This window comes from Ictidomys tridecemlineatus, chromosome 8 (assembly GCF_052094955.1).
Source record: "Ictidomys tridecemlineatus isolate mIctTri1 chromosome 8, mIctTri1.hap1, whole genome shotgun sequence".
Taxonomy (NCBI): Eukaryota; Metazoa; Chordata; class Mammalia; order Rodentia; family Sciuridae; genus Ictidomys; species Ictidomys tridecemlineatus.
In genome coordinates this window covers 116,125,922-116,145,261 of record NC_135484.1, presented here as the reverse complement: position 1 = coordinate 116,145,261, position 19,340 = coordinate 116,125,922, and the positions used below count along the sequence as shown (strand labels likewise).

The window sequence follows — 19,340 nt, the reverse complement described above, 5'->3', positions numbered from 1 at the left end:
CTCTTGTATCTCAATAACAACTCTTAACATTTTCTGAGCATTTACTACATGTCTCAGAAGCACTTTATTTCTCTTTCCTCACTCAAGTCTCACAACAACTTCAATTAGGTATGACTTATTCCCATTCCACATATAAAGCAACTGATTTTCAATTTCCTGATTCCTTTGACCTTTTCTGATGTTCTTGAATCAGTCTCCATCCAACCTTAAAACATCTCTACTGTTCCCTTTCCCCTCTCTAAGCTCCTATAAGCAAAGGAAAAAAAAATACAAAACTTCAACACTAAAAGTCCTTCTCTTTTTTTAAGCCTAGATTATAAACTCTGAAACTGTCTCTCCTGCTTGTAGTTTATCGCCTGTGCTGCCTACATGGTTCCCCAACAGGCCCATGACTGTGTGAGGATAAGCACCACTCAACCTCCACTTCCACCTCTTATAGAACCATCACTTCGATCATGACTACACCACAGCAACTCTGTCCAATTTTTCTTGCCTCTTAAACTCCTATCACCAGACCACTTCCAGAAATATGTTTAACTTCTCCCCAGAATGAGGCCATCTAGAAGAGACTTTCTCAAATCCACATCAATATTAATCTGGGTTCTAGGTTTTTTTTCTTTCATGTGCCCTCCAATGGCAGAAAAAAAGGGGGGGGGCTTCCTTCCCAAAGCTTGATTTAGCCACCCCAAGTCCACATGTCATCTTATCATTCTACTGAAACCACATTCCAAAGTCATCACTAACATTGCTGCTACACCCCACCTTCGCCGCATTTGACTGCTCCAGGTCTGACACTATTGCCCAGCAGAATTTTCCAAAAGGTTCTCGTCCCTCAGCTTCCACCATTCCGCCTCCCTGAGCACCTCCCTGAGCACTGGGATGCTGCACTCCACTGTTCCCCCTGCCCACTTTCTCTTGTGCTCACTTTCCATCCTCTCCCTGAGGTTGCTGATGCCCAACTCTGGCTGCGATCCTGATTTTTCACTACACCTCTAGCCACACGTCTCCAACTATTGTCAGTTCAATTCCTATCATTACTTCAAATTGGACATGAAAAAACTGAAGTCCCATCTTCCCTCCAAGACCAATCTCTCTTCTAAATTTCTATCTTTCCTATTACCCAGGTCATTTATAAATCATTGTCACCCACAGGCTTCTTTTTTATTAATACATTTTAAATTATACATGGACAATATCTTTATTTTATCTATTTATTTTTTATGTGGTGCTAAGGATAGAACCCAGTGCCTCACATGTGTAAGGCAAGCGCTCTGCCACTGAGCCACAACCCCAGCCCAGGCTTCTTATTTCATCTTTAACTCACCATCTGTCACCCAATCTGTCTGCTCCTTTGACTGCAACATCACTTAAGTCACTTCTTCACTCCCTCTGGGGAGAAGCCTGTGGAGTTAATCCTGCAGAGCCTTTACACAACAACCCTGTGAGGGACAACTGTGGTCCCCAGTGTGAGGTCAACCCAAACTCCTCATTCTCTTAAACCAAGGCTCTATACCCCCAAACTCCCTCCCTGTCAACACCCCCATTTTATTACCCTGCCACCCCACCAAGCCACTCAGATGCTTGGGTCTCTGGTGTGCACTAACTCATTCCCACCCTCTGTCGTGCTGGGCTCCCTCCTCCTAACTACCCTCTCCTCTTCCTTCTAACTATGCATTTCTTAGAGCCCAAGACTGACCACTTGTGTATTTTGCCTCCAAAATTAAGTACTTCCAAACAGTGTCTATTCTCCGTTTTCTTTATTGCTCCATCTACTTTTTAAGTCCTGATTCTTTTAATTTTCCTGTCTGGCCCCACACAAGACACTTGTTCAACTGAACTGAAATGGCTGAAGGTCATTTAATCAATTAAAAAAGCATTCTTCCTGGAGAGCAGGGAACATATTATAGTTTTAAAATTATCACTACACCTAGAGAGATAAAGACCTCAATTCTTAGCCAAGATAGAAATTGCAAAGTACAGATATGTATTTTAAAAGCATCCTACAGTTTTTTTAATCTTGGATTGTTAAAATTGATTTTTAAAATCTTGTCTTTGACAACCACATGATTTAAAACATTAAAAACCTCACACATTCTTGAATAGTTTTTAGAACAGTTCTAAAAACTAAGTATCGATGGTAGGGAGGGCATAAGTATGCTGGTAAGCATTTCATAAAAATAATCAAGAGTTCAAGCCACTGTCAGTTACATTTCCTCTAATTTCTGGAATATTTTTTCGCCATTTAAAATCAATTTTATGGGGCTGAGACTGGGGCTCAGTGGCAGCACACTTGCCTGGCATGTGTGAGGCACTGGGTTCAATTCTCAGCACCACATATAAATAAATAAAATAAAGTCCTATCATCTGTGTGTGTGTATGTGTGTGTGTGTGTGTGTGTGTGTGTGTGTGTATAAATTTAAAATAAAATCAATTTTAAGACCATTAGCATAAACACATTTTTTACTTCAAAAAATTTAAAAGTTTAAAGCCTGCTTCAGAAGTAAAATGAAAAAGATCTCTCCCAAAAATATAAATTGAAATTTTCTGAGTCAATACATATAAATTTCTTCTGCTGTAATGGACTACTAAGGAGGTTAGGTTAAAAACTATTCAGATAGTGTATTATAGTTCTTGGTTGCAAGCAACAGAAACCAAGCCTGGTGGTATGAAGCCAAAAGGAATTTACTGGAAGAAAATCAAAGGCTCAGAAAACTGGAGTAGCAAGGACCGTAGGCCAGGACTGGAAGATTGGCGTCATACCACAGGCACTCCAGGGCTGGCAGCAAAAGCCACAACCCGGGTCTTCAGCACAAGCATCTGGTCAGCGCACAGCCAATGCCCTCCCTGGGATTCCACATAGCCTCTTCAGGAGCCAGACACCAAGCACTGAAAAGCCAACTACTGAAGCCTTAGTACTGCATTCATGTAGGCACACCAGAAAAGGGATGTAGCATAATGGCCCATTCAGTTTATGCACTAAAAGATGGGCCCCTCATCCCCTTCAGGATGGGCTTTCTCTAAAAAGGAGACAAGAGTATTCTGAGGAAGGAGAGGTTGGCCAGAAATTCTAGAAATAATAAACATCCCTGTTCCCAGAGACACAAATACTTCCAAAATTATTTACAGAACAATTCTTTATATACTATATTCCATAATTTCTGATTTTATGCCAGAAAAAAAAAATCATCCAATACATACTACATCCCTGCACAGCTACCCAAGCTCTTCTAAAGAGGTGGTGCTACATAAGCTATTGCCCCTACTGACCTTGACCTCTTCTGCCTAATCTGGCCACAGCACACCCTTCTCTAAATCCCTCAGTCAAGTCCTTTGCCAAGTCCTCATTCACACACTTAATCAAATGCAAGAAGAATCTCTTTTCCTTTTTCTTCCACAGCACTGTACTTCAAGTTAAAAAAAAAAAAAAAAAAAGATGTGGTGTCATTCCCCTGTAATTCCAACCACTAGGGAGACTGAGGCAGAAGGATTAAAAGTTCAAGGCCAGGGCTGGGGTTGTAGCTCAGTGATAGAGCACTTGCCTAGCACATGTGAGGCACTGGGTTCGGGCTCAGCACCACATAAAAATATAAATAAACAAAATAAAGTTAAAAAAATAAGTTCAAGGCCAGCCTCAGCAACTTAGTGAGATCCTAAGCAACTTAGTGAGATCCTGTTTCAAAGTAAAAAATGAAAAGGGCTTGGGTGTGGCTCAGTGGTGAAGCACCTCTGGGTTCACTCCCTGGTAATCCCTCCCCCACAAAAAAAGAAAGCTTTCTTTAAATAAAAGACTTTTTTAAAAGTCTTATTATAATAATAATCCATAGGCATTATTTTAAATAAAAAATACATGCTAATTATTTAAATATAAAATTATTTTAAGCATTTAAAATAATTTCTTAGGGGGGCTGGGGATGTGGCTCAAGCAATAGCGCATTCCTCTGGCTTCTCTCTCTCTCTCTCTCTCTCTCTCTCTCTCTCTCTCTCTCTCTCTCTCTAAAATAATAATAATAATAATAATTTCTTAGACATGCAATAAAGTACAGTCATCCCTGAGAACTGGCAGAGCATCAACTCCAGGGCTCAGTATACTCAGCTAATGGTCTAGCAAGTAAGTCATTTCTGCAAAGAGGAAGCAAGTGAAAATATTAAATAATCAAATTTCCAAGAACTATCATAATAACCACATATTTAAGATATATTAGTTCAAGTTATACACACAAAAAAGTGGTTCATAAAAGCAACTTCTTATTGCATGTTTTATTAGAATTTCTAAATATTCAAAGAAAAATCACTATCCTTCCTCTTCTTAATAGAAGCATAAGCACTGTATGTCTGAGTTCATGTCCACTTCTGTCCATCAGTGCAATGCTGCTCTTATAAAGCTTATCCAAAAGATGTTAAATAAATGATGCAGAGAAAAGAAACAACCATAAGGTTGTTTTATGAACAAAGAGATTGATTAATTGTACAAAAAAAAAGTCTATTTAAGGGATCGTTTTTTGTTTTATAATACTCCTTTTCTCTTTATTTCTACTTGCTGTACATTTCAATTTTTATTCCTTTTAAATAAAAGTTTTCATTCTCTCTGATACTGAACTAAAAATTCACTTTCTTTATTTTGTCTTAGAAGTGCTCAAAAAATACACCATAAAATAAGGCTTGGTGACACTCAAGTTGTCAATTTCCCATTTAAAATAGAGTAAAAAAGTGTTCTAAACTAAGAATTTTTAAAAGTATATTTGGATGAAACACACAACAGACTTGCAGAAACAGTTGACTTCTGATTAAATGCATTAAGAAGCACAAGCACACCCTAAAAGGGATGAGATGTCCAAAAGAGAAAAAAATAAAACCACTTACTCTGCTTTGCAAACACGTTTGCAATTACATTTTAATATGGGTGTATCTTTTAGCAATTTTTTCCTATTTCAAATTAAATAAGGAGATTAAATTGCAATGATCTTTTTCAAGTCAAGTTTTTCTATTCAGGTTTTCCCACACCCAGCTCTGTTGGAATTTTGGGGGACTGGTGGGAAGAAGAAACAAAAGTAGTTTAAGACATGGCCTCTTGCCTCAGAAGGAGCTGAAAAACCACAATTCCACCCATAATTCTATAGGTTCCCATTCCACAGCCAGGGATTAAGCATATGGCTAAAGTGAACTGCTTCCTAACAGGTGTAGGCTCATACATTACCTTGAAAAGAAAGGTTCTTTAAGCTTACAAGTTTCCTTTTTTCAGTTCTTCTGAGTAGTCTAAACAATGAGACAGTCTAGGAGTTAGCAAGCTCAGTCTGACCCAGACAACTGCTAAGCTGCTTCTTAGGACTTGAAGGTCAGTTAGAAAATTAACTTCCACACTCCAGCTCTCTCCTGCCTGTCTCACAAGAACTAACCTCATGTCCACATACTAGTCTTAGCACTTTATGTAAACAAACCTCAAAAACTAGGCAAGTGATGAAAAAGTATAGGTATTCAACTGATATGAGTTCTAATAAATTTCTAAGAAAATTTCACAAATCTTTATTCTATTAAGCAAAAACTGTCCCCCAATCTTTTATGTATGTATGTATTTTTTTATTCAGGGTCTCTGTGTTGCCCAGGCAGACCTCAAACTCAAGGGCTCAAGTGACCACCCATCTCAGTCTCCCAAGCAGCTGGAACTACAGGTATGCACCACTGCACCTGTTGATTCTAGATCTTTCATTTGCAATATCAGTTCTAACTACCTGACTGACTAGTGTGCAAGAGCTTGACATGCACATGCGCACACATACACTATACATATATATATATATATATATATATAAAGAAACCAGTAGCAGTGGTAGAATCTAGGGCAAGGAACTGGTAGCAAAGGAAGACATGAAAGGAGAATCACCTTTCACTCCACACCCTTTTCAAATTTTGTACCGCATGCCAGTATTACCAATTTCCAACAAGTCTTTCTGACTAAATTGTCTTTTTTTTTTTTTTTAATTGGTTGTTCAAAACATTACAGAGCTCAAGACATATCATCTTTCATACATTCGACTCAATTGGGTTTTGAACTCCCCAAATACATAATACAGACTCACTTGACTAAATTGTCTTAAGAAGAGTTGAAGAAATGTTAGGTTATCACACAGTATTCCCTTATTTTTCATGAAGTTTCTTCTCCCCTTTGTCATCTTCCTTTTTTTCCTCACGTCTTAAATTTTTGGGGGGAGATGGAGTCCTTTCAGATTAACTTCTTCAAAAACTATAGAACTTCCTTTTATCTCTATTCTTACATTACTTTAATACAGCTTTTTCTAATAAACTCTCACCATCCCATTCATTCCTACCCCTCACATTCAAAGGAAGAAGCTGGTTTCACTGGATGCTCCTGGTGGCGGAGGCAGGAAAGGGTCAAGGAGAAGCCCCACCCCAGCTGGCTGCCTCCCACCTCTCCCACCATGCTCCCCCAGCTCTGGCTTCCAGCCACACTGGCCTGCTTCCTGTATTTTCTCCAGACCAAGTCATTTCCACGTTGGAGTGTAACTATTTTTCCCTCTGCCTTGTCATTCAGAGGGGACCACCCAACCAAAATATGCCAAAACCCCCACTCTCACACTTACTTTCTGCTAGCACTCCCTGCTGCCTAAGTTCATCATGTGCACTGATTTCTTTGCTCAATACTATCTCCCTGAATTTTATCTGATGTTCCACAAGAGTAAGGACTTTTGTTCTGACACTAATGTCCCCCGAATAGCATCCAGCCTGAACATAAGCACTCAATAAATTAAGTTCAGAAAGGAAGAAGTGAGTGAATGGGTGAACAATTTTCACTATTCAAAGGGTCAGGAAACAAAGGCTTCATTCAGGAAGGCTGTGGAAAAGATGCAGGCATGTTACATTAAGGCAAAAATTCTCAAAGTGGGTTCAAGGAAGTTTTCTTGGGTATTGAGAGGACTTTACTCAGAGAAACTGATTCGGGGTATGTTTCTTTATTAAATTTTAAATTTGAGGATTTTATTTCCAAACTCAACTCCTTACTCTTCTTTTATCCTGTTAACTGTTCCACCTGAGAAAGTTCCTTTGTTCTGTCACTAACATTAACCACCATAAATCAAATGTGTCAGGACAGCACCCACAAACTTCGCATCATGTTTCTTAAACCTTGACCTAGATAAAGAACAAGATCATGGGAACATCTTATGACCATCCCTATCAACCTCCATCTCCAAATGACCTATTCTAATATTAATTAATTTTAGAATTCAGATCTGACATACATTATTAACTAGGAACCACTATCAACAAGCCATTAAAATAGCAACTATCTCGATTGTGGTTTTCTGGAATATTTATGTATTAATAAAAGGTTCTAGGATATCAACAAAATGAAAAAATCTTTTGCCCTCAGGTACTTGTACCACTAGAAATAGGGATCTAGTTTATGTACCAATCACCCAACACAAATTCTGCAAGATGGGGCTGGGGTTGTGGCTTAGTGGCAGAGCGCTTGCCTAGCATGTGTGAGGCACTGGGTTCGATTCTCAGCACCACATATAAATAAATAAAGGTCCACTGACAACCAAAAAAATTTTTTTTAAATTCTGCAAGATGACACAGACTCACAATATTCAATGTCTGAAAGAAATCCTGAGCGTCCTATTATAGTACTATCCAGTAAGCCTCAGAAAAGATTTACAACCTAAAGCACATTCACTGGAATCGGGCTGATACTCATGATTACCAAATACCCTGTCACTAAAATACTGGAAATAAGCAAAGAGCTGGGAGAATTCTCTGGAACACAGTTATCAATGTATTACTGGTAGACACTAGCATTCAGTGTGTTTTGGATATCAGTTCCTCCACCAGACAAAAGTGTGTGGGTGTGGATGTGGGTAGGTCTGATCAAACCCAGGACCTTAAGCTTGGGAGTCAAGCGCTTTCCCACTAAGCCACATCCCAGTGCAAACAGTAAGCTTCTTAAAAGCAGAGACTATACAGAGTCATTCATTCAATCACACATTCAACAACTGGATATTTCTACATTCTAAGTACTGAAGACAGAGAAGTGAAAACATATAAAAACACAAAAATCTTCAAAAACTAGCTTACATTCTAGTGGAGGAAATAAGACAATAAATAAATAAATATATGTCTGTTGGTGGTATGTGGTGTCAAATAATAACAAGCACTGGAGACGCATGTTGACAAGAGACCATCGATATTTTAAACAGTGTGATCATTAAAGACGTGTCTGATAAGGTACATTAAGCAAAGACCTAATGTGAGGGAGTGATTCAGGCAGATAATATGGGGGAGAAATGACCCTGAGGCCAGTATGTCTAGAAAAGAGGCATGAGTAAGAGGGAGAGTGGGAAGAGATGTTATCAGAGCCGTGGCAAGGGATCTGATCATCTAGGACCTTAGAAGTCACAGTTAAGACTCTGGATGTACTCTGCAGGTGTTGTGATCTGACCTCTGGGTTGATGAATTAGCCTTGCAGCGATGGTAGAGTCGGCCAGAGGAGGGAGGGCAGAAACAAGCAGAGAAGTTAGGAAGACAAGGCAGGCACCGGTCAGGCAGGAGGCAAGGACTGGCCAGGGAGGAGCAGCACAGTGAATGCTGGGAGACGCTAGAGTTGTGATTTCTGCTAGATGACATGTGGGTATGAGATGGGGAAGACTCAAAGACGATTTCCAAGGTTTCCCATCTGAGCAACTGATATTATCAAGATTTCTTTTACCACAGGAAAAGCAGGAGTTTGTTGCTGTTTGTTTTTTTGATGGATGGAATAAAGAATTCAGTTGGGGCTGGGGCTGGGGCTGAGTGGTGGAGCGCTTGTCTAGTACTGGGTTCCATCTCCAGCACGACATTAAAAACAAAAACAAACAAAAAAAAACTTAAAGGTATTATGTCCTATCACAACTAAAAAATGTTTTTTAAAAAATTCAATTGGGGGGTGGGGATGTGGCTCAAGCGGTAGCGCGCTCGCCTGGCATGCGTGTGGCCCCGGTTCGATTCTCAGCACCACATACCAACAAAGATGTTGTGTCCGCTGAAAACATAAAAAAATAAATAAATAAATATAAAATTCTTTCTTCTCTCTCTCTCTCTCTCTCTCTCTCTCCCTTTCTCTCTCTTTAAAAAAAATTCAATTGGGGATTAGGGGTGTAACTTAGTGGTAGAATATGCAAACCTCTGGGTTCAATTCCCACCACCCCCCCCAAAAAAAAGAAAGAAATCAGCTTAGGCTTTGGAATTTATCATATTTCCAAATGGAAATATCAAGTAGATTGCTGGCCATTCAAGTCTTGATTTCAGGAGAATTTAGAGTTAAAAATAGACATTTAAAAGTAATCAATGTACACCAATGCGGTGGCATAGCTCAGAAGTCCCACACAGAAAGCTGAGACAAGAAAGATCACTCGAGCCCAGGAATTAAGAGACCAGGCTGGGCAATGCAGGGATACCCCCTATTTCAAAGGAAAAAAAAAAAAAGCCAGGTATGATGGCACAAGCTATAACCCCAACAACTTGGGAGGCTAAGGCAAGAGGATCATTCAAAGTCAGCCTTTCTCAAAATTTAAAAAAAGGCTGGGGCTCAGTGGCAGAGCACTGCCTAGCACATGTGAGGCACTGGATTCCATCTTTAGCACCACATTAAAAAAATAAAATAAGGGGGGCTGGGGATATAGTTCAATTGGTAGAGTGCTTGCCTAGCATGCACAAAGCCCTGGGTTCAACCCCCAGCACCACCAAAAATAAACAATAAAGGCATGCTGCCCCATCTGCAACTACAAAAAAAATTTTTTTAATTTTAAAAAGGGGTGGGGGTGACTAGGAATATAGCTGAAAGGTAGGGCCCTTGTGTAGAATATGCAAGATCCTGCATTCAATTCCTACTACTCCCAAAAAACAAAAACAAAGTGTAAAAATGGTGTTAAAAGATGGGGTGAGACTGTCTACTGTATGAGTCCAAGGAAAAGAAAGGGTTCAAAGATTGTGTTCTCACACACCGGAATTAAGAGAAGTCAGGAAATGTGGAGGAATCTACAACAATATGAGGAAGGAACAATCAGAAAGGAAGAAGAACTAGGGAGATCATCTAGAAGCCTGATGAAGAAAGTGTGTCAAAAAGAAAGGAACAGGGCTGGGGATGTGGCTCACGCGGTAGCGCGCTCGCCTGGCACGCGTGCGGCCTGGGTTCGATCCTCAGCACCACATACCAACAAAGATGTTGTGTCCGCCGAGAACTAAAAAAATAAAATTAAAAAAAAAAAAAAGAAAGGAACAGGGGCTAGGCTGTGGCTCAGAGGTAGAGTGCTCGCCTAACACGCGTGAGGCTCTGGGTTCAATCCTCAGCACCACATGAAAACAAAATAAAGAGACTGTGTCCACCTATAACTAAAAAATAAATATTTAAAAAAAGAAGCGGGGGCTGGGATGTGGCTCAAGTAGTAGCACACTGGCCTGGTATGTGTGAAGCACTGGGTTCGATCCTCAGCACCACATACAAATAAAATAAAGATATTGTGTCCACCTAAAAAGCTAAATATATACATACATATATTTTTTAATAAAATAAAAAAAGAAGAAAGGAAAAATCAAAAAACACAAGAATTAAGAGCTGGCCATTGAGGTAATAACTTGTAAATTATCATGAAGAGGAATTCAGCAAACAATAGAAGAAAGTGCCTACATAGAATGAGTTCAGGAAAGGATGGATGGGTGGAGGGGAAGCAGAGAGAACAATGACAAGAAAAATTATCATGAAAGGGAAGAGAGAACTAGGATGGTAGCTGGAGGGAACATGGCATGGAGAGAACTTTTTCTCTCCTTGTTTTTCTTAAAATGAGAAGTATAATAGCCTCTTTTCCCTGGAATGATAAAGTTGAGAAAGAAAGGATGCAGGAGAATGAGACACTGCAGGAATGAGGCTGCTGAATCAGCAGGAGGGATGGGGGGACAGGGACCAGCCACAGCTGGGCTGAGGAGATGAGTAAACAAAGGTATTCCTGAGCAAGCCCCTTCTCTTTTGTACTAGGCTACAAAGAAAAATTAGAGACTGCTTCACACACAGTAGATAAGCAACCATGTAAGACAGTGTGTGTGTGTGTGTGTGTGTGTGTGTGTGTGTGTGTGTGTGTGTGTGTGTGTGTGTCTGTTTTACTGGAGATTGAACCCAGGGCCTCCCACATGCTAGGCAAGCACTCTACCACTGAAACATGTCCCCAGCGCCTTTTATTTTATTCTGTGACAGGATATCGCTAAGTTACTGGGACTGGTTTTGAACTTGTGATCCTCTTACCTCATCCTCCCAAGTAGCCGGTATTACAAGCTAGCACTGCTGAGTCTGGCATACCTCACTATTTTTACAGAGAAATGAGAATCACCTTAAAGCAAGAGTAGGGCAAAGAGTTGTTTAAAAAAAAAGTGCAGTGAGGAGGATTGCAGTAGAACTTCAGCCCAGAAGTCACATCTGCAAAAGGGAGAAGAAAAGTATATAATGGGAAAAATGAGTAACTCACTGGTATTGGACAGGCAGAAGGGAAAACAAAAAACACCAAGCCAGCGAGGTGCACCTATAATCCCAGCAGCTCAGGAGGCTGAGGCAAGAGGATTGCAGGCTCAAGGCCAGCCTCAGCAATTTAGCAAGGCCCTAAGCAACTCAGCCAGAGCCTGTCTCAGAATAAAAACAATAATAATGATAATAAAAAGGGCTGGGGATGTGACTCAGTGGTCAAGTGCCCCTGGGTTCAATCCTGGTACCAAAAAAAAAAAAAAAAGCCAACAATATAAAACAAAAACAGACTCTGGGAAACACCTTGAAAAATGAAGAGCAGAAATGTCCAATGACTATATCAGAGCACCCATCCTGATCTTAGAACGATGTAACACTGGACAATGAGATACTCCCCAGCCATCCTGGGATCGACTGGAAGCCCTTCGTCATGGTTATTACCCCTGGGATTGCCACCTGCACCTTACTCCCCTCTCTAGAGCCTGCTGGAAGGTGTGGTCTGCAGTGACGTCCTTCCCCTTGCTCCTCTGGGGCATTTTATAGACAAACACTCAGGCCACCAGAGTCTCTGCTTATTGAGGATCTTCAGTGTCAGTCATCTCCCCAACCAACCTGGTGAGCTCCAGGATCTAAGAAAATGCAGAAGCACTCCCCCAGTCAAGAGTTAGGGCTGCTGGTGGAAAAGTTTAAAATTTAAATTTCACCCTTTTGGTGTTTATTTATTTATTTATTTATTTGGTGGTGTGTGGGGAGAGACGTTACTGTGGAACTGAACCCAAGGGTGCTTTATCCTGAGCCACATTCCCAGCCCTTTTTACTTTTATTTTTTTTACTTTGAGACAGGGTCTCACTAAGTTGTTTAGAGTCTCACTTAGTTGCTGAGGCTGGCCTCAAACTTGTGATCCTCCTGCCTCAGCCTCCTGACTCACTGGGATTAAAGGCATGAAACCACCAAACCCAGCATTATCCTTTCTTTTTGAAAACAGTTCTAATACACAAGGAATTCTAACTGACACAATTTTGTTAGTCTTCATTTTTTTTCTCCTTATAGTCCTAGCTTTTTAGGAAGGTGAGGTGGGAGGATCACTTCAGCCCAAGATTTTGAAACTACACCAGACAATAGTGAGACCTTGGAAAGAAAGAAAGAAAGAAAGGAAGAAAGGAAGAAAGGAAGAAAGGAAGAAAGGAAGAAAGAAAGAAAGGAAGGAAGGAAAGAAAGGAAAGAAAGAAAGGAAAGAAAGAAAGAAAGGAAAGAAAGGAAAGAAAGGAAGAAAGAAAGGAAGAAAGAAAGGAAGAAAGAAAGGAAGAAAGAAAGGAAGGAAGGAAGGAAGGAAGGAAGGAAGAAAGAAAGAAAGAAAGAAAGAAAGACGAAAGACCTTCAGGAGCAGCTTTAACTCTCCCAAGCACCGTGACGTTATCTTCATATATTCCGTATCACTGGCTCTTCTAAGAGTATTTCACAGTCCTAGATATTTCAACTATATGGAATGCCTGTGTTACATTCTTCACCCCTCCTCCAGAGAGGGTAGACAGAGTACAAATTCTTATAAGACTGTCTCTTCCCCCTAGTATTTATCACTTCTCATTATAGAGGCTGAAAATAAATAAATAAATGAAAAAGAAAGAAAAGAAAAAGAAAAGGGAGAGAGGGAGACAATCTCGCTAGAATTACTTTAGGTAATGGTTTATGATAAAGATAAATGCCATATTACCAATTCGGAATAAAATTTTAATAAATTTCATATTAAATTAAATAATTAAATATGGTACTTTATTAAATATGATAAAGTACCATAAACTGGATGATATAGCATATTAAAAAATATAAAGCAGGGTGCAATAGTGCATACCTATAAGTCCATCAGTTCAGGAAGCTGAGGTAGGAGGATCAAAAGTTTGAACCAGACTTAGCAAATTAGCAAGGCTTTAAGTACTTGGTGAGACTCTGTCTTAAAAAATAAAAAGGAGGGGCTGGGGTTGTGGCTCAGTGGTAGAGTGCTTGCCTCCCACATGTGAGGTACTGTGTTCGCTCCTCAGCACCATATAAAAACAAATAAGATAAATGTACTATGTTCATCTACAACTAAAAAAAATTTTTTTAAGAGAAAGAGAGAGAGAGAATTTTTTAATATTTATTTTTCAGTTTTTGGTGGAAACAACATCTTTATTTTATTTTTATGTGGTGCTGAGGATTGAACCCAGCGCTTTGCGCATGCCAGGTGAGCGCTTTACTGCTTGAGCCACACCCCCAGCCCCTAAAAAAATTTTTTTTAAATAAATAAATAAAAAGAATAGGGCAACAGCTCAATGGTAAAGCATCCAGGGAGTCAATCCAGAGTACCAAAATAAAATATAAAAGTATATTTATTCACCAATCTTTGTAAGACCAAGATCTTGCTTTAAGTATGAGTCTTACTGAAGTTGTCTGTCTTTCCTGCACCACACACATAATGAAGGACCTGTTTTCCAGTCCTAGTTTTTTTAAAACAAAAACCCTGCCATGGCGCATGCCTATATTCCCTATATTCTCCTGCTGAGGCAGGAGAATCACAAGTTCAAAGCCAGTCTCAGCAACTTAGTGAGGAGGTACTAAGCAACTGAGAGATGCTATCTCAAAATAAAACATAAAAAGGGCTGGGAATGTGGCTCCATGTTTAAGGACCCCTCAATTCAATTCCCAGTACCAAAACAAAACAAAATCCTAAAAACGTTCATAAAGTAATACAGAAGCAAAGTCCTTCTAAAATTTCAAGATTTCTTCCCAATCTCTTCCAGTCTGTTCTGCCATATATAATTGAGCAGTAATTTTATTTTAGTGACTTGCATTTATAGACTTTTCCCAAAGCATTTAAAATATTCCTCATAAACTATTCCTTTTTGAACTCAAATTTCACTGACCTATGGCATATTTAATTAAGTTGCATAATTACAACAACAAATATGATGAGCATGAACAGATACAAGAATACGTACACCTGACTCCTTATAAGCACACAATTTCACTTCTGGGAGACCATGGCTGGGGTACAGGGAACCCAGTAGCCTGATGAGTAACCAATGTTCACTGAGCCAAGCTGACTGGAGTGGGGGCTGGTTAAGAGCACATCCCCTGTACATTAGGTTCACAGGACTATGGAAATGTGTTCATTATCACAAATACCCCAAACTCAAGATTTATCAAAATGTTAATGACATTAGTAAAAGATGGGGGTGCAGCTCAGAGGCAGAGCACTGGCCTAGCATGTATTGTTTGATGTCTAGCATCAAAACATCAAATAATTAGTAGAACTTGTTATGGGGAATTTTTCTGGTTAACTTTAGTTTATCAACAGGAAAAGAAGCCAGAAGTCTGGAAGAAAGAGAACTCCTTTTCATCTTGTATTTGGGCCTCTTTTTCTATTTCTCCCACTAACCCCAGAGCCCTCTCCTTTCATGCCTGTCTCCTTCACTCCCAACATTCAATGAACACTCAGTAAACATTCCATATGCACACATCCTAACCTGGATCTGAATTTCAGCTGTTCTCACTACTGGCCTATAAGTAAAGTTTTCTGAGGCTGAAAAAAAACACAATGCTAGAGGGTTTTATTCAATGGTCAATTATCTTCTAATATTTCCATCTTTTTCCTCACATTTGTTTTTGTTTCTTGACACTAGCTAATTAAATTTATGAATCAAGGTTCATGTTTATATTTACATTAGAACTATATTATGCTAATAATATTCTGCAAACTATTTGTCTTGATTAAAGCCATTAGTTCCCATTAAAAAATAAAATTGGGTTGAATGTCCTGTTAAGTTTGAATTTCACTTTCCCACAATGTGTGGAGGCTAATACTTCCAGTCTCTGGCACATCTATTGAGAACATAAAAGTTCTCCTGGAACTAACAAATCACTTCCCTTCCAACACAATTATATAATTTGAAAGTTGAACAGTGCTCTGGAGATTATTTTGTGGTCCAAAATCCCTCTCAATTAAGAAACCCCATCTAAAACTACTTTGGGATAAGAAGGGATGATTTTCTTTAAATCTCACATGACAGAGAGCTGCACCCATAGTAGGTTCTTTATTTAAAACATACTTTTTTTTTAAACATACTTGCTTAAATGAACTGAATAAGTCTAAAATGGGCCCACTTCATTATTTTTCTTGTTCTTCACAGGCTTTAGCTATAACACAAACTGAATCTGTAATTAAAGATTTACATGATTCTTCTGCTCATTAACCAATGTTCAAAAAGAAATCACTAAAGGAAACTCCATGATCAGACAAATCTTTTAATCCATTCAAGAAACTTCTTTCAACAGGTTAAGATCTTAAGCTCCTAAAAACGTACGTCTTATGCCTAGTCTAATTTGCAAGCAGCAGCTGGGCAGCCTAAACATTCAAGTAAACGTGCAACATTAACTCTGCTAATATCAGTACATGATAAAACTTCTAACAGAAAATGGAAAATCAAGTTTTTATTAGTTTGCTTATGTTCTACACAGGGTCTCCAATTTATCCCAAATACTCACATGTTTTCAATTTCAAGTATGATTTGGAAAAAAAAGCCTTGTATCATTCATGACAAAATTATACACCCTTCTACTTATAATTAGGGTGCTCTCAGACTTAAGCATAGTGTAGAAAAACATTATTATGCTAATTTGCTTTCCCTCCAGTTAACAGCCTATCGTACCATCTGATTTCCCATAATATGATATGATAATGAAGAGAACAAAACCTCTAGAACAGGAACCACCACCAATAATTTCATTTTACTCAAGTATGTATTCCAAAACAGTACATAATTTACAAAATGGCCCTCATTAGTATCACTCTTACAAGCATCTCTTTGAGGGACGTTTTTAATATAGGCTAGGTCACAAAGTATACATTTCCATATCTTTTCTTCTGTTTTGCGGGAAAAGGGCACATATGGGATCCCTCAAGAGCACAATTAGTGCTTCCTTGATTTTCTTCAGGCAGTAATTTAAATTCCCACTTCCTCCTAAATATCTCTGGACAGCAGCAACTCCTGGCAGTCCGTGCGTCTCTTTCATCACAGCTTCTTTTCATAACTAACGGGTCAAGTTCCTTTCCCCCCCATTTCAACACTTGCACTGTACTGCAACCCTGCCACCATAGCCCACTGCTGATCGCTGGAATATAACATATTGAATTTCACTGTCCTTCATTGTTTCCAGCCTAACTGCCATTTTACCATCATGCACAAGAGAAAAATGCGTTCCCACAGGCATCTTATGAATTTCCAAAGCAGCTATTCTTTGTGGATTTACAAAACATGTGCCTTCCCTGAATTCCCTTCATCACCACAGAAACGGCTTTGAGAAAACGAGATTTTTTTTTTTTTAAGTACCCGAAGCAAAAAGAAACAGATTCTAAAACATTTCTATTTTCCTGGCAAATTTAATCCTAAGGGTTTTGCTAGAGGTCAGCGGAGGAACGGCAGAGATCTTAAGTGCCACTTTTGGTCTTCCCAATAAAAACGAAAAAAAAAAAAATCAGTCCCCAGAAATTATTTTCTCAAGTGTCCTTTCTTCTCAGGCTACACCATAGGGCTATCCAGCGCACTGTAAAATAAACAGCTGGCTTTGGCTGGTGCACAACGCCCTAAATCTTCCTAATGCAACCCCGGTCCCTGGCGTGGGCTCACACATAATCCCTCACAAACCCCAAACCTGCCAACGAAGCGGGCAAAATTAATTCTCTGCCACAAAGGCCGGCCTGCGCCTCGTGCACGGCGGCCTCTGCACACATGTGCTGGGCTGACAAGCGCGGAGCTGCCCTTCCTGGGTCAGAGCTGGGGGTCCGGACCCGGGACCGGCCCTCCCGGCCGCTGCCTGCTCCCCGCGGGCGCTCCCCGGTGGCTCAGCGGCCGCCCCCCGCGCCCTGGCGGCAGCCTGGCATCCCCCCGGGCGGGCGCGTCCACCCCGGCCCCGCTCACAGACGCTTCCCCTCCGCCCCGCCAGCCCTTTTGTGTCCCCCTCTTCCCCGCCTCAGGAATTCCGTCGGAACTTCTTTCGCGCGGAGCCGGGCGGCCCAGTCCGCTGCCCGCGCACACCCCGCCGGGCGGCCGCGCCCCCAGCGCCGTGGCCGCCAGCGGCCCGCGACCCCGACCCCGCCGCGCCCAGCGCCTCACCTCCTCCTCGCTCTCGCTGCGGAAACACAGGCACGCGGCCCGCTTCTTGTAGCCGTCGCCGTCATAGGTGCGGGTCTGGTTCGACTTGAGCTTCATCATCCTCCGAGTCCGGGTGGGGGTGCGGTGCGGGTCGCGGGAGTGGAGGGGTGGAGAGCCCGCTCCTGACGGCCGCGCGCGCGCGTCCCCGGCTCGGCCACGGGAAGCAGGGAGGGGAAGGCGCTTCTCTGCTACACGGCTCCGCCGCTCGCCCGCCGCGGCCGCCTCATTCCCCCCGGCCCAGGTCCCGCGCTGCCACCGCAGCCGTCACGGCTGTCGTCGCCGCTGCCGCCACGGCCGCCGCCCCCTCTGCCGCTGCCACCCCCGACGACGACTGCGCCGCCATCTTGGGCGCGCTGCGTCAGCAGCGTAAGACTGTGCCAGCCTGTGGGACGGCCGCGAGCCCCTGGCGCAGGCCGCGTTCGGGAATCGCGCCCTCCCAGTCCGCGCGGCGTAAACGAGCGTCTGGAATGAGAGGGCCGCACGACTGCAGGCAGCCGCTACGCTGGCAGCGTAGGCGTGGGGACCCTGGGCTGCGAGCAGAGGGAGATAGGAAAGAGAGGGGCGTGGGCGCCTGGCCCGGAGCCAAGGGTCCAGCTACGCGGGTCAGCGGAAAACGGGGACTTGCCCAAGGTCACTCCGCGCGTCTGCGGCCAAGGATGACCCAAGGTCATGCCGCCGGGCCCTTGGCCCTGTGTGTCAAGTCTGGGAGAGGGTGTGGGGGACGTCTGGAGGAGAAAGTGGGTACAATTAAATGCATCCGAGAGTGCCACCCGAAGTGTCTGGGATTATGAACTGCATGGAAATGGGGCGGGGAATTGCACACGTTGTTTCGATAGTCTGAAGCTCGAAAGTCTTGTAGGCTGGGACATATTGTCCATTAGAAGGAATAAATATTTATTCTGCAATTCTTTATTGATGCACAAAGCAAATACTGGGCTGCATATGTAGCTTGACTAGCATGCACGAGCCCTTGGGTTGGATCCGAGCACTGAAGCCAGGTTGTGGGGAGACGAATGCCAGAGGGAAGATGTAAGGGACACACGCGATGTAAATCATGCAACATCGGTTCTATCAATTCACAGGGGTATATATTGTGGATGTTAAACATATTCTTAGGAAAAAGATAATACATGCTCTCCGGAAAGAAAAACTAAAAACAAAACAAACAAAAAAAAAAAAACGGAGTATGAACAGTGAATATTTTTGGCTGCCCCGACCAAGCTAGTACCATTACAATATCCTAAACATATGAAAAATCTTGTGCAGGATTTGTGAATTGCTTATTACCCTTTTTTAATCTGCTTGTACTTTATATACTAATTTTAAAAATCAGGATTTTATGTCTGGTGTGATGGTGTGCACCTGTAATCCCATCAGGGGAGGCTGAGGCAGTAGGATCTCAAGTTAAAGGCTAGCCTTGGGAAAAAATTTAAGAATCATAAAAAGGGCTCAGTGATGGAAAGCCTAGTACAATGGCTTGGGGAGATCAGGAGTTGAAACCAGACAAACCAAACCTAGTTGGAACCTCAGTTTCCTGCCTGCTACACACACACTTTTTTTTGGGGGGGGGGAATTTTTATATATATATGAGACAATAGAGTGTATTTTGATATATTATACATTCATGGAGTATAACTTATTCTAATTAGGATTACCC

The 19,340-nt window shown here is 41.5% G+C and overlaps 1 protein-coding gene across 1 annotated transcript in view; it reads right to left on the bottom strand.

Annotated features, from left to right (window-relative positions):
* The window catches only part of Nudt3 (nudix hydrolase 3), a 102,070-nt gene extending 84,016 nt beyond the window's left edge, over positions 1-18,054 (bottom strand). The window contains exon 1 of the mRNA XM_078020181.1: positions 17,645-18,054. Coding sequence (XP_077876307.1) covers positions 17,645-17,743 — 99 coding nt within the window. The 5' untranslated portion in view covers positions 17,744-18,054. The remainder of the gene's footprint in view (positions 1-17,644) is intronic.
* Positions 18,055-19,340: the final 1,286 nt, after the last annotated feature.